Here is a 16,091-nt window from a genome sequence, read left to right as displayed (position 1 = left end):
TTGTGAAACCTCAAAGCACTCAAGCTAGACCTCCCATTTGATCCTGCAATCCCATTACTGGGCATCTACCCAGAAGGAAAAAAATCCTTTTATCATAAGGACACTTGTACTAGACTTGTTCATTGCAGCTCAATTTATAATCGCCAAAATGTGGAAACAGCCTAAATGCCCACCAACCCAGGAATGGATTAACAAGCTGTGGTATATGTATACCATGGAATACTATTCAGCTATTAAAAAAATGGAGACTTTACATCCTTCGTATTAACCTGGATGGAAGCGTAAGACATTATTCTTAGTAAAGCATCACAAGAATGGAGAAGCATGAATCCTATGTATTCAATTTTGATATGAGGACAATTAATGACAATTAAGGTTATGGGGGGGGAAGCAGAAAGAGGGAAGGAGGGAGGGGGTGGGGCCTTGGGTGTGTCACACTTTATGGGGGCAAGACATGATTGCAAGAGGGACTTTACCTAACAATTGCAATCAGTGTAACTGGCTTATTGTACCCTCGATGAATCCCCAACAATAAAAAAAAAAAAAGAGGGACTTTACCTAACAAATGCAATCAGTGTAACCTGGCTTATTGTACCCTCAATGAATCCCCAACCATAAAAAAAAAAAAAAAAGAACACCACACCCATCACAGGGACATTCTGGCTTTAGCTCCACAACTGTGGGGCAGCAACCCCAGGAGACCTCAGATAAAGGGAACTGACTTTAGATTATTGCCTGTGACCTCCCAGTTCTGTCATTCTGGAGCTCAGTGTCTCCGTGGGGAAGATAAAAGGGGTGAGAGATGAGCCGCAAAGAGTGAGTGGAAGGGCAGGCAGGGATAGTGGCAAGGTCAACCCGGGGAGAACTGGTCAACCCCAGGACTTGAAGGAGACACTCCACCCACACTGTAGCAAGTGGGACTGCTGAAACCGAGCCAGTGGTGCTCTGGCAACCCACTGGCTTGGTTGCTCCCAGAATATTTCAAAGTCATTGAATTTGCCCATCAGAAAACCCGGTTGGATTCCCAAATTTCACTCTAATTTTTCTGTGTGATTTTGGGAAGATAATCAACTTCTCTGAGTTTTTATAAGATTACAGACTCTTTCACAGAGACAATAGAAGGACATACCAAAAAAATACATGGACTGCCATAAGCAGAGGAACGACAATGCCGAGAGAGAAAGGGGTGGTTACAGAAGGCAGAATGGCAAGATGGCCTCACCTGTTTGAAGAGCCAGCCAGCCTTGGTGACAGGTGCATTGGGGTTCCGCTTCATGGAGTGTGAGCGCTTGCCAAAGGCGACGGCTTTGCGGGATGCTCGAGTTGCCTGTGGGGTGTAGAGGGAGAAGCCAGTTTAACTCTCTTCCTTTCTGCTCTATCCCAGGGAGCTGCACCTCTCTCGATTACCCCTGAGGTGAGAGAAGAGGCAGGTTTTCTTCTTGTTGCCACATGCACACTGTCAATCTTCCACAATCAGGCAATAATCTTAAAGCATCACTGCCTGACCTCCCACCATTGGACGCTTCTCATCACCAACAGCTTCTAGATCAGTCTTTCAGATCTTGTTGTTAGCCTTCTTCCTTTAAGTCTCACGGTCACTGTGGAAAGTGTCACTGCTCCTGAGAAGGCCCAGCCAACGGCCTAACCTGACACTACCTTGGCGTCCTCAACTCCAGCGTCCTTCACCTCCCTCCAGCGGCTCCCCGCCGGGACTCCATCCTAGACCTTGTCAGCTCCCAAGCCCCTTTGCCACTACCATCTTCCCTCCTCACAGTCCCGCCTTCCGAGCGCAACATCCCACCCTCTGGGCTTCCTTCCTCCATGACACAACTATACCAGTTTTTCTTTCCATTGAGCTTTCCAGCCCCTTGACTCTCCTCTTGATCCATCAGCTACCTTCTGGTTTTAGTTATTTCCTGACAAGGCCTAGGTCTCATGGGGGAGCACATCGACTGACTCTCAAAAACCCCTTTCCGTTTTCTCTTCTCTAACCCCCAGTACAGTATTCTAAATTAATCCTATCACTCACGCTCCCAGCACTCACAGCCAGATTACGGTGTGGAAGTAGTCACACCACAGTACAGATGAGGCTGTCCCCAGTGCAGCTGCTCTCAGCCCCAGCCGGCCACTGGCTCCACACCCTTCCCATGCTCCCCACCCTCCTTCCCCTACCCCCACGCCTCCCAACCTCCACACAGTGGACCTGGCTCCTCCAGAGAAAATTGAAGTCATCAGACATGCACTTCCTCAATTTCACACCCTTTTGACTAGAAAATGACTGTCCTTCCTGCTCTCATTGCCTCTTTTATTCCAATGTCAAAAAAGAAGAGGCTTGCCAAGGCTAACCTGCCATCTGACTTGCCACAGACTTAACTCTGTGGATCGTTTCCCCTCAGCACCCCTGTGAGCTGTCCTTCTCCTCTGGTCTCTGCTCCTCAGCAAACAGGCTCAAGTCTCTCCCTCTCGAAGCATCTCTGTCTCTCTCTCACACTCCCGCACGCACGCACGCCCGCCTGAACGCCTCCTCAGCCCTACACCCACTGTCTACTGTGAGGTGATCCCTTCCCTTGCTTTCTCTTCAGGGTGAGGCTGCTGGGAAGAGTCCTCTTTTCTGCCCTCCCTCCACTCCTAAACCTCTTCTGCTTCTTTTCTGAAAAGGTCGTTGCAATGACATTGACTTTGGGCTACTCAGTCCTTGACCATTCTAAAGCGTTGGACAATTCATTTATTTATTTATTTTTTTGGCTGGGGCTGGGTTTGAACCCACCACTTCCAGCATATGGGGCCAGTGCCTTACTCCTTTGAGCCACAGGCACAGCCCTACATTTTTTTTTTTTTTTTTTAAGACAGGGTCTTACTCTGTTGCCCCAGGCTAGAGTGCCTTGATGTCAGCCTAGCTCACAGCAATATCAAACTCCTAGATTCAAGCAATCCTCCTGCCTCAGCCTCCGGAGAAGCTGGGACTACAGGCGCCCCCCCACAACACCTGCCTAAGTTTTCTATTTTTAGTAGAGATAGGGTCTCACTCTTGCTCAAGCTGGTCTTAGACACCTAAGCTTAAGCAATCCACCCACCTTGGCCTCCCAGAGTGCTAGGATTATAGGCATGGGCCGCTGCATCCGGACTAGCACCGGACAATATTAACTTTACCATCCTTTTTGAGACTCTTGGTTTCTACAACACTATCATTCTCCTTTCAATATCTCTATCTGGGGCCACTCCTTCTCCCATTTCCCCTCCTTCTATTCAAAGTGTTGGTGGACATCAACCAAAATTTTATTATTATTATTATTATTATTATTATTATTATTATTATTATTATTATTTTGGAGACAGTCTCAAGCTGTCGCCCTGGGTAGAGTGCCATGGCGTTACACCTCACAGCAACCTCAAACTCTTGGGTTTAAGCGACTCTCTTGCCTCAGCCTCCCAAGTAGCTGGGACCACAGGCACCCACCACAATGCCCAGCCATTTTGTTGTTGTTGTTGCTGTTGTCATTGTTGTCCCAGCTGGCCTGGACAGGGTTTGAACCTGCCAGCCTTGGTGTATGTGGTGCCCTACCCACTGAGCTATAGGTGCCACCCTAAGGTTTTATTTTTCATGCTGCTCATGATACACTGTGCCTGTGTCCTCTCTTCTGTACCCTGTTCAACTGCCAGCAACATGACCAACCTCCCAAATCAACATCTAAGACTTCTCTCCTAGCTCCAATCTATTTTATAACTGCTTGTCTGACCAGGATTAAATAAGCATAAAACCAAACTCACTCTCTCTAACTGAACCCATAAAACCAAACTCACTCTCTCTAACTGAACCTGTTGATCTGTATTTCTCATCCTGGTGAATGGTGCTACAATCTGCCCCGCCACCCACACCAGAACTCTGAATCATCTCACACCATTCCCTCCTTCCCCCGTTCCTTTATACAATCATTTATAAGGGGCTGGGGAATCTATCTTAACAGTTCTCAAATTTTTCTTTTCTTTCAAATCCCACTACTGTTTCCTCGCAGGCCCTCATCTCTTCCTGCTGTCCATCTATAACCATGTCATTCTCTTGCTTAAAATTCCTTACTAGCGCTCATCACCTAGGAGAGAGCTCAAATTCCTCAGCACAGCACACAAGGAGGCGTCTGCGAGATCTGGCCGGGCCTCAAACCCCTCTTCTGCCCCGTTACGGGCCAGGCACAGCTCTCGTTCTTTCTCATCACCCCATGTCTTTGCTCACCGTGTTCCCTCATGGCCAAGAGTGGGGCACAGAGTCCCATCCTCTCGAGTTTGCTGACAAATCCCACCTCCCACTCCTCCACCAAACCTCCCTGACACTTCTGAGCTGTCAGCTGTGCCCTCCTCCTGCTACCTCTGTACAGTCTAAACCTGTCACCATCCGTCTCCTCCACTGCACCTCGGGCTCTTTCTAGGGAGGAGCTTTTGTTTTGTTCATCTCTTTATCACCAGAGCCAGCAAGGTGTCCACTATAACACACTTAGTAAATACTTGTAGAAGGGAGGAAAGAAGACACTCGGCTTTATTATAGAGCACCCCCACAACCAGGAAATAAAACTAATTTCTGAACATTACTGGGAAAAAATCTACATGTAATGGCTGAGATTCGCTACCTAAAGAAGTCATTCACCACCCTAAGAATATGCAAATCCCTGACCCCTTCTCTTTTCTCTCAGTCCATTCTGTACATAGCCTAAAAGCTGGGAAGTTTGCCACCCTAGGCACCCTCCCTCTAGCTCCTCAATATCCTAGACTCCTTAGGCTGCCACAGCTTCCCAGTAACCCGAGGTCAGTGTAACCACCTGCCTTCCCCACGCTCATGGCCAGGCCATGAACATTGCTGGAAGAAAGCCGCCATGAAAGCCTGAAGGCCACACCAGTCACAGTCTACAGCGTCTGATGACCCTCTGGATTGGTAGGGCAATGTTGCCTGTGTCCCTGTTCATACCATTCCTGCTCCTCAAATGAATAGTGCATGTTCTCAAGCCTCCAACCCCCTGCCTGGTGCATCCTACCCACTCCACTCATCTTGGAGGAAAAGCCTACCTCCTACCCTCTTGCACAAGTGAAGGACATCCTGTGGGAATGGCTTTAGTGTCCTAGACACCCAGCCCCCAGAGTCATACCTTCTTTCATTCGGTCTCAGGAAAAGGGGCCCTTCCCCATTCAGGCTAACTGCTGCCTCTGAGTTTGACTCCCTCTGTCTCCACAGAAATGTGACTTACCAGCTATCCCCTGTCTCCCGAGCCTGTCTACTGGCTCCTTCCCTCCACACTTCTTAAAGCAAAACAAAATCAACCAACAAAACCTCCTCCCTCTTGCATTCTCTTCTTGCTTCCAGCCCTCACACCCTATTTCCCTCAACAGCCACATTTAAAAACACCTTTTTGAAATATTTCAGACATTTCAGAAAAGTAAAGGACAGTTTGATGATTATCACATTGTGTTGTTTTTCCCTAATAAAACAAGGCAAGTCGGTCAAGCTCACACTCCCTTGAGCCCCTTCCCAACCTCATTACCTTTTCTTCCTTCCTGGAGGCAAGCACTGACCCCAAATTAGTCTTCCTGCTCATGGTTATACACTTGGACTGCAGCTGTTTCTATAAATAGGGACTACTGCTTTTCATGTTTATGTATTTACATAAGTGGTGTCATATTTTCATATTCTGCAACTTGCTTTTTACCCAACATTACGTTTTCAAGATTTATCCTTGTTCATACATATTGCTCCCATTCATTTTCATTTTTCTTTTTCTTTTTCCGAGACAGTCTCACTACATCACCCTCAGTAGAGTCCCGTGGCGTCACAGTTCACAGCAACCCCAAACTCTTGGGCTTAAGCAATTCTCTTGCCTTAGCCTTCCAAGTAACTGGGACTACAGCACCCACCACAGTGCCTGGCTATTTGTTGTTGTGGTTGTTGTTGTTGTAGTTGTCATTGTTGTTTAGCAGGCTTGGGCCAGGTTGGAACCCACCCAACCAGTTGTATGTAGCCAGCACCCTAACCACTAAGCTATGGGCACTAAACTCGTTTTAATTTTTGTTGAGTACTGCATTATATGAATATACCACCATTGATTGTCTATTTTCTCAGAAGAGTAATTTCTACACTTCATTGTTTCCACTTCCCCTGTCCCATCCCTCTTCAAACTGCCCTCATCGGTGTCTCCAATGACTATATTGCTGCCTTTTAGCCAACACTTTTAGCTTTTACAGGACTTGCCCTTTTTGCAACATTCTTCTCTGGATTTCTTTCTCTTGAGGCTCTCTGCCTTCCCCCTCACTCTGTCCCAACGTGCCATGTCTTTCACGATGTTCTAGATGAGTTGTTCTCAATGAGGATGGGGCTCTGTTTGTCTCAGGGGACATTTGACAACATCTAGAGACATTTTGGGTTATCACACCAGAGGGGCAGTGCTATTGGCATCTAGTAGGTAGAGGCCAGGGATGCTGCTCGACAGTCTATAATGCCCAGGATAGTCCCATGCCACAAAGAATTATCCAGCCCCAATGGCTAGCTGTGTTGAGAAGCCCTGTTCTAGATGTTTTCTACAATGTTCTGCTCTGAGTCCTCTTCCCTTCCTGCTCTTCACTCTTTCCCTGATAGTCACCCCGCATGCTCTTTGGAGCCTGCAGAAATAGCTGAGCGGGCTAGGATTTCCTCGGATTCCCTAAGATCCCACTAAACATGCACTGAAGGCATTTCCTGTCCAACAGCTTGCCCTGAGGGCTGGACCTACCCGGATGTTGGGCCGCTCTGGAGGGACCTCAGACACCATGTTGTGGTTGGATGTGTCACTGTTAGTGGTAGCTGGGCGTTTCCCACCTGTTTTATTGGACATGTCCAAGGCTGATCTGATTTCAAATTGACCAGAAGAAAGAGACAAGTCAGAGCCAAGAAACAATTAGACACACTTTTTCCTACCTTGCGACCCACTGTTTCAGTATCAACACAAAATTAGACCTCCTGAGAGCCATTGAGAGGCCATCTCAGCCACTCCTTCAGCTCCTCTGAGATTATATCCCAGTGAACCCAGACATTCTCCTCTTTCTTGCCTATACAGTTATTTTAAAAACTGAGATCCTAGGACTCTAGAACTCCTTTTTCTTCTAATGGCCCTGTGGCCTAGGAAAGTTGATTCATTATCTTTTCCTTTATTTTTTTTTCCTCCTTTCAGTCAGTGGGCCAGGATCCACAGTGAGAGGAATTAGTGTTTGGCTCTCATGATGATTAGATGTTCTCAGTGCTTCCCCAAAAGGCCCCCAGGTGATAGGCCAACCTCACACCTGTCTTCTACGTCATCCAGTCAACATATAGGTTGTGAAGACCTGGCTTCCACTAACACCCAGGAGTAGTAGATACGGGTGTCGAGCTAGATGGGACTCAGAAGCTCTCAGTCCTCAGAACTGAGGCAAATGACCCTAAATCCCTTCTCTCCTTCCCTCCCAGCTTCAAGGGGGCAGGGAGAGGGTGGTGGTTAAGGATGGAAAGGCCAAACAGCAAGTGGGGGCAAACTTACGTTTTCAAGTCAAATTTCTTGTTTTCCTCTGGGACCTGGCCAGTCACTGGATGTAGAAATGTGTTTCGTCTTTCATTGTGGCTGTAAAGGCAAAAGGGGAGAGAAGTTGTGATGTAGATGAAGAAGGCCGAGACACAAGCCAAAGGCTGTACAGCCCTGAACAGGGACAGGGGACAATGTAAGGAGCTTGTACCCTCCATCCTCCAGTGGGGTGGGGTCTGCAGGTGGCTGTAGTTGGGATGGGGTAGGAGTGGACGGTGGAGGGAAGGAACGAAACCTGCGCACCTCTTGCTAGTCAGTGTTAACTACTCACCAGAGATCCCTGTCTGCGGTCACCCTAGGTGTGGGGAGGAAGGATGGGGGAGGGATTCCGACCACCACTCAACATTGTCAAGATTTCACACACGCGGTTTCTCTACTAGGGACAACGCCTGCCTGCACTTCACATAAAAAAATGCTCCTTCATTATTTGCTGAAAGAACTCTCTTGCGACCTTGGACTCCTCTCCTGCCTTATGCGCCATCTCTTTCTTAAAAGGAAATGAGAGATCCAGAAAGTCCATGTTTAATCTCGGACTGGGACCCACTCCCACAGTCCAGTTTCTAAGGGCTACTTGATGTGGCCGAGACCTTAGGAGCTCTCAGGCTTGAAGGTCAGTGCTGGCTCAACACTCAGATCTAATTAAGGGATGCTGTGGCAAGGAGTGGGGTGGGGTGTTGTGAGGACAGCCTGCTGGGAGACAGGAGGGAACACAGCAGGGGAGGGGTGTATACAGAGACAGATGGGGAGCAGGATCATGGAGTCTCCTTTGGGGAGTCCTGCTGTGGCTCTGCTGGCTGCTGGTATGTCAAGACAATTCCCCAGTGGGCTCTTGGGGAGACGGGAGGAAGGCAGCAGACAGAGCTTGGAGAGGGCTGATGCCATGGGTCTAGGCCACAGATGGCGGCTGAGATGGATTCTGTAAGTGAGGACCACTTGGCAAGAATATAGAAGTGGAGATTCAAGTATCCAGCCAGTGGGGAAGGGCTAGGTGAGTTTTTGGGGCCTTCTTCACCCATCCCTCTAGAGAAATACTGTCAGAGCCCACAGCAGGCCTCAGTCTACCCTACAAAGCAGGTACCAGGACAGAGGCTGTTGAGGATGGGTCACTTAAACACACTCACAGCAAAGGACCAGCTCTGCTTGACGAGTGGCAGGCCAGCCAGCACCAGAGGACTCTTCAGCTGGATAGGAGAAGTAAAAGAACCTTTTGAGGACCCCCTTTTAATAGCACAGAACACATCCCAGCCCTTGGGCTGTCTGCTGAAGCTAAAGATAAAATCAAAGGGTGCTTTTTCAGCATCCAAAGCAGTCATGTTCAGATCTAAGACAAAGACATGCAGGAGATGGAAACACAGCAGGTGATAGCTACAGTCTATGTAGAAACCAGGGTTTTGCAGCCCAGACTTGCCAGTGAGCCAAAATTTGGCCAGTGTCCTGCAGGCCTGGGTTCTAAGTCTAGCACATTGCTCATCTGCTCCCTGCTTCCCAAACTTTATTCCCACCTCCCTCAGGTCCAACAAGGATGCTCTCAACTTAATCATAGGGGATCTTTGCAAGGAAGGGTAGCTGATTCCAGTTACACTTGCTACCAGCTCTGCCCCATTTAGGAGTCTGGGGGCAAGAAGTCTATGACAACTAAGATCCCTGAGGTGCCAAGTTTTTTGCTTTTTCCCACTGGCAAGGAACACCTGGCCCCCGCCCCAACCCTCCAGTCTCCTTCTGCTCTGCACGTTCCTGGTGGTGACTACTAAAACCTTCCCTGCAGACACTATTATAGACACACACACAGAAGCACACACAGTCTGCTGCCAGTATCACGAGTCTTTTTAGAGTAGGGCACATCTCTCCCTGCCCTAGACTCTCCTACCCAGCAACCTCTACAAATGACGTCCTCTCTCTATCCCGGCGCTACCAATTTCAAAATAGCTTCCCCTTCAAAAGCACTGCAATGCAGCAACGATTGACCTAACTATATTTCCTTCTCCAGGTCACCTCAAGCGGACCCCTCACTCTGAAGCCCCCAGGATCCAAACAGGACAAGATGCCAACTCTCTGGACTTAACTTGGCAATCTGGTTCGTGGTCCGTGAAAGAAATCCCTACCTGACCCGTCGATCAGCCCGAAACTTCAACATCCTTTTGGCAGCTCCGTCCCCAGTTTGGCAGCCTCAGAGGACCCACCAGCCACCCTGCTCCTACCATCCCTCTGAGAAGTAAGTCCTCCGGTCCACCTTGTAATGCTGTGGCAGAGATCCAGGGCAATCGGTGGCAGAGGCTCTGCTGCTTTCCCCCTCCTCCTGGCTCTGGCACTGGAGAGGGGGAGGGGTCTCTTGCAGGTGCTGGTGGGGGTCACCCAGGTGCCCTAATAGGCCTGTGATTTCCTAACATCCAGCCAGAATGCTACCAGTCAGAGCCCTGGAGACAGGATAAGAGAGGAGGGGGTGCTATCCTCCCAGTTCAGATTCCAAGGAGAAAATGCCGAAATGGAGAGACAGGCATGCACAGAGCAGGTGTACCACTTCCAGGTAGTCCGACCTCACTGAGCTAAGGACACAGAGTAGCTGGGCGGGCGGAGGAGTCTGGGGCTGTGTTCCCATCTGCACGGCAGAAACTCATGCCAGCCTGACCTGCAGAGAGACGGTCCTCCTGCCTCCCCCACTCCCCACCCCAGAACATGGGCTCCTGAGCTGACAATCAACTTGCTTCTCAGAGGCGTTTCAGATTCTGTGGGCACAAGGGTTAAAAGAAGCTCCAGATTCATTCGCTGTTATTGCTGTCGCTGCTGAGAAGCCGAGATTGATTAAGTCTCTTTTCTCCTCTCTCAGTCTGCCCAGCCTGCTTCTGTGTAGACAGAAGCAGAATGAATGAAGCTTCTCTGCCACCGTCCCCCAACATGCTCCCCTTGGACACAGCACCAGGTCGCTCGCCCTCCGCATGTGGTAGTCCAGCTAACGCTCATGCGGAGCACGTCGGGCAGATGGGCGTGGACGTTATGGAGCCAGAACTAGTGCCAAGGATCAGGCTTCTTTGCTCAGGCAAAATTGAAAGAAAGCTTCCTCCTAAGGCTTATGAGCAAGAGGGCAGCAACTGGGCTTGAGGCGGGGCGGGACGTGGGGAGGGTCATTGTGTGTTTATTGCTGAAAATATTCCCAGTCGCAAGATGATAAATTCCAGCTGGTGACTGCCAGATCTTCTCAGGAACAAGGAGATTTGTATTGCTGTTAATTCTCCTGAATTCTCCAGAGGCCAAAGATGGTCAAATCTTCCCTTTTCCTAATGCCCTTTGTGTCTTAGGCTCCTTGAACTGCAAAGACCTTCTGAAAGTCATCTCTATTCCCCTGCCTCCAGGCAAGGCTGCTCTCCAATCAATCTTCATGAAGTGCCTTGCTTGTTTGTAAAGTGGTCTAGCAAAGGAAGCTCCCGACCCACTGTTATCTTACACTGTCAAGATGTTCTTTTGATACCAAATTTCAGTTCCTCTGGCTTTCTATATTATTCTGTTTTGTCTTCACATGACAGATTTCTTTCTGCCCAGTGTGGTTCTTTTTAGCAGCACCAGGCATTCTGTTGACATCACAGTCTGTTGCTATGGCAATTCTGTGATGTCACAACAGACACTGAAAGGGAAAAACTAATCTAATTTTTTTGGAATGAGGACAGAACTCGGTCGGGAAACAATGCAATCAGTGAATGGAAAAGCAAATGGGCAACATTATTATTGATCCCATGGTGAGACAAGCTGGTTAGCTATCACTGGGGTCAACAACTAATCTTAAATCCAAAGGGTCAACATGTTCAGCCATTTAGTGGGACTTTTGCAAATGATTTATCCTGGTGACAGGGAGCCTCAGTTTTTAGATCACATCCTCTCCCTGTCCTTAATCTGTTTACATGGACTCTGTTATGGTCCTGGAGAGCTAGGCCCTCTCCTGATGCCTGCTTGAGGCTCCTGCCTGTGCATAGTAGGTACTCCATAAACATTTGTTGAATAAATGAATAAAAAACCTCTCCACGCTCTGATTTAATTCTTAACCACCTGCATTTGGAATCTGACAATCTATTATCAAGGGCTTCCCTGTCTCAGCTCTGTCTTAAAATTAATTACTTCCTTTCCACGAGAGAAGCTGTTTCTGCCCCCTCACCCCCTAACTCAGCTTCCCTGCCTGGCTCCCCCCTGAATATATAGCTTGGCTTTGAACCATCTTTGGTAGGAGAGGAAGAAAATTAAGCTCATCCGCACAGCAGGAGGAGGGGGTGAGGTGCACTGGGAAAATGAGTTTTCTTCCTCTGGAAGGCAAAAATAGCCCCTTTCTCTTCAAGCTGGGCTCAGGGGCCTCCCACAGCCTTTGCTTAAGTTGCAAGTTAAATTATTTCTCCCATTCTCAGAAAAGACAGCAATAGAGTAGGAAAGAATGAAGGCTCCAGGGCTTCCCCTGCTCATAGAGAACTCTGAAATCCTCAGGATTAAGTCAGCACACAGAATGCCTTAGCTGGGGTTCTTTCCCTTTACCACTAAACTACAGTATATAACATATTCATTTTAAGTTAGACACCAAGAAGAACTTACTAAACGCCAAACCTCAAAATGGAAAACAAGGATCTGGCTCCTCTTTCCTTTCTTTTGGGATGTCAAAAGGCTTTCATTTCTCTAGGGCAAATAGTTACGAACACATGTCCAAATGGACATTTCAAATCCTACCCAAGAAAAGGGGGAATATCTCAAGCAGTAAAGGAGATTTTGCAATGGCGGTAGGAGCATCCCTAAATTCCAGAGTTGTGCAGTAGGCACTCACTTATCCACGGCACCTCCAAGAGTAGACCCGATGGCAGTGCCATCAGTAGAAGGAAAACTTGGCAGCAGTGTGACTTTACTTCTCTAGCCCTTAGACTTGTGTGCAGATGAGGTATCTTCTAATTCTATGAACTAATAGTGCTTACCTCAGCAGCACATATACCGATTCTATGAAATAATAGCTATACACTCAAAATATGAAATGTTTTGCATAAGAGATAATGACTATGATCATTCTGTGCAAAACCAAACCAGGAAGTATGCCAGGTGCAGGAGCTAGGAAATGAAAAACACAGTCCCAGGCTCGAGAAGGTTGTAAATGGGGCGGTGGCTGAGGGTGCCAGGGGCAGGCATTCCAGAAGTGCCAAGACCAATAAATTACAAAGAAAGAGGCAGATGATCTCCATTTTCCAGGACTTTGTCTCTCTACCTCATAGGACTTTTCTATAGTTGAAGAGACAGCCTCGGCTCCTCAGTCCTCGTGGCCCTTCACCATAGAGACCACTCTGTCTCCGTGCATCCCACGCTACAGTCAGCCTCCACGTGGAGCGGCCATGACACCATGATGTCAAAAGCAGCAAAATCAACCTGAGCCTTCATGACCCTCTGCAGGCATGCGTGTTTGCACATGTGCACATATGAACACGTAGGCATGTGTGACACCCAGAGCACCTACTGTGATCATTATCAAAGAAATATACTCCACTGCCTCCACCCTCTGGGCCCCTCTTGGTTCTATGCTGTGCACCAAACTGCCTCACTTCCATAGCTCCTGAGAATCTGCTGAGAGAGAATCAGCCCTGGCCTGGCTTCCCCATCCAGAGGACGCTTTGGCTTCTGGCATTACAGCTCATTAGATGGACAGAGGCTGCAAAGGGGGCTGCCTGGGGCCCATCCCTCCCACTTCCCTCTTATTCTCCAAGGAGGAATTCTGTAGCCACAGAGGGAAGGTGGGGCTCCTGCTCCCCACCTCCCTGCTGGATCTCATCATTATTTCAAGGTGGATTATCTGTGCTACCATTCTGTCCTAATTAAAAACCAGCTCAGTTTACGTTTCCAATCATCTTGCTGTAGCTGATTCCCAAAGCTGTTTCTAGGAAAAAAATGCACTCTCTAGCCAATTTCTCACCAAAGCTGCTCTGCTTTCCTACCTACTACTGCCACATAAAGGAGAGGTCAGAGGGCATCGGGCCCTAGCAGCAACGCTAGGTATTTGCAAGTGGGAAGGAGCCCTCTAAACAGCACTGTCTTTTCCACGTGCTACTCAGATCAAAATACCAGTCCCACAGGTGTTGCAGACCAGCCGCCAGCAGCTCTGACCCATCCTTGTACTTGCTCTTTCCTTTCTTCTCTGCCCTTGCTCCAACCCTCCCTTGATGCCATAGTTATATCCCAAATGGCAAGAATATGGTGCTCTCCCCCAAGCAAATCAGGAAGGCCCTAAAATACTAAGCTCCTGGGCTGCATAATAGGACACTAGACATATATGCTCCCTTCTCTGCTTGCCTCTGCCCATTCTTACACACAATCCCCACAAACCTGCCATGGCCATTGTAGAACGCTGGGGAAATCCCACCTGAGCTCAGCCTCTACCTTGGATAGAACCCAGAAGAGATGGCTCAGTGGGCAGGGAGGGAAATCACAAGTCAGGGGAGGGATCCAGCCATCTGCCCTCCAGCCTGTGTAGCTCATCTTCCCTCATCTTTCACTGAAGGGTCTCCTAGCCCCTGCCCTGGCTGGTCCCTTGTTCCTACCATGGGAGGTGGGAAAGCCTAAACAGGAGGGCAGGGGAAGGGGCACTGTGTGCTCTTTAGTCAGGGTAATGGGTTCACACTTGAGTAAGAATGTGTGCACACATGCCTGCTAGACAGATGGAGAGAGGGAATGTGGACATCATGCCAGGGAATTTCATGCTGATCTTCTACTCTAGTTTGGATAGTTCATCTTAATCTGATTGTTTTACCTTATGGAATTTTATTTGTCTTCTGAAAAACCATGCCAGTTATTAAAATATTAGAAGTCTTACATCGGTCAATAAAGAGCTGCCCCGCCAAGTCTCTGAAGTGCCCCAGACCCACCGCCCAGCCAGGGCCTGAGACCTTCCCTCCTCTCCATGATCCAGAGACTAAAGAGTTCACGCCTGGCACTGCAGAGCCCTCCCAGACTCCAGGCCAGCATCCCATATAGTTGCTACATTATGGAACATGCTTCCTGGGGACAGCCAGACTTTAGCCGTCTGAACGCTGAAGCTCCTTACAGTTGTTTTTTTTTTGGGGGGGGGGGGCGTGGTTTGCAGTTTTTGGCCAGGGCTGGGTTTGAACCCACCACCTCTGGCATATGGGGCCGGCGCCCTACTCCTTTGAGCCACAGGCACCACCCCTTACAGTTGTTAAGACCTGTGATCCCATGACCCAGATGCCAACATGGGCAGGACAGAAGGCGTTTTTCCCTCTTACCCTGATCCAACTCTGAGAACTGGGGCAGCCCAGCTCCCTGGAGCCCCTCACACTCCTTGTCTTATGAGCTCTTGTTTGGTTTTCTGATAAAGAAAAAAGGAAATAAAATAAAGAGCTACCTATAGCTCCAGCTCCAGATTTCCCTTCTCTCAACTTTCCCCTGAGTGGATAAGCCAGATAGAAGCAGAGAAAGAAGACCCTTGCTTCCAAGTTGCCCTTGCCTAACAGTCAGCAACACAGAAAGGATCCGAGGAGTAATAGGGTAGACAATAATTAATCACACCACCACCACCATCCCCCCACTAGCGCTGAGTTGAATCCCAAATTCCTCCCTTTAGAGGCTGAGGCAGCCCAGCTGTCTGCTTCCGGGTCTGCGGAAGGTCACTGAAACCATCTCTTGCCACTCCTAGCTCAGCAGATGAGGTTCTGGTGTCCTGCAGAGAGCAGGGACCCCACCCCACCCCACCCTACCCCATAGAAGGAATTTTACTAAGTGAGCATCTGGAGAGTAATGAAGCTGGGCTGAAACTCTCCTTCCACATCCACAGATGCTACTGATGTCTTCTTGGCTCCCAGTCCAGCAGTTTGAGAATCAAACTGTTCAGTGACTTAGCTTTCTTATTTTAACAATGAAACAATAATATTAAGTGATGCTTTTTTCAGTAGATAGCACAGATTTCCCACCAGGTCAGACAGCAGGGGAAGAAAGGTTATGATGCTCTCTGAAGGAGTGTGGAAGAAAGAGAAAAATAAAACTCACACAGCCTCTGGTCTTTACCAGAGGGAGGGAGGCTGGGAAGGCCCCTTTCAGAGTCAGGGAGGCTGAAGTGCATTTCCCCAGCCATTGAGACAGGAGAGAGATGAAGTTCACATCTCCCTGGATTTCCCAGTCCCTGCTATTCACCCGGGCTAAGCTCATCATCTCCAGGAAAGGAAGAGAAAGCTCTCAGGGGGAGACCCGCCTTCACAAGGCCTGCTCCAATAACACAGCAGTGAAAGCCACAAACCTTTTCCTGGGCATGCCTGTGAGCTACAGTCTAGGGACTGGGAGATGTGGGGTGCCTGGGTATGGAGGCGCGGAGGGCAGCCACACACAGACTGCTCAAACCTGGGCCTTCTTTATCTCTTTATCCCTGAACTCTGATGCACAGCCAGCAATGGGAACTGAATGGCTATTCAATGGAGTGGCTGTAGGGCAGTCAGCTGATTGCTCAAGGCCTGGAGGAGGGAGCGTGCTGTTCTGGTTGGGATGGTGAGTAGCAACTGAAGGAGGCAG

General features: G+C 48.8%; 1 protein-coding gene across 7 annotated transcripts in view; it reads right to left on the bottom strand.

Annotated features, from left to right (window-relative positions):
• The window catches only part of PLEKHA6 (pleckstrin homology domain containing A6), a 159,986-nt gene that overhangs the window by 42,266 nt on the left and 101,629 nt on the right, over positions 1 to 16,091 (bottom strand). For all 7 annotated transcript variants that reach the window (XM_053605226.1, XM_053605227.1, XM_053605228.1 and 4 more), the window contains exons 4-6: positions 7,527 to 7,607; positions 6,747 to 6,861; positions 1,223 to 1,327 (exon numbers count right to left, since the gene is read on the bottom strand). In XM_053605226.1, the coding sequence (XP_053461201.1) occupies positions 1,223 to 1,327; positions 6,747 to 6,861; positions 7,527 to 7,607 (301 nt within the window). The remainder of the gene's footprint in view (positions 1 to 1,222; positions 1,328 to 6,746; positions 6,862 to 7,526; positions 7,608 to 16,091) is intronic.

This window comes from Nycticebus coucang, chromosome 10 (genome assembly GCF_027406575.1).
Source record: "Nycticebus coucang isolate mNycCou1 chromosome 10, mNycCou1.pri, whole genome shotgun sequence".
In the NCBI taxonomy this organism is placed as follows: Eukaryota; Metazoa; Chordata; class Mammalia; order Primates; family Lorisidae; genus Nycticebus; species Nycticebus coucang.
This window is presented reverse-complemented; position numbering and strand designations above follow the sequence as displayed.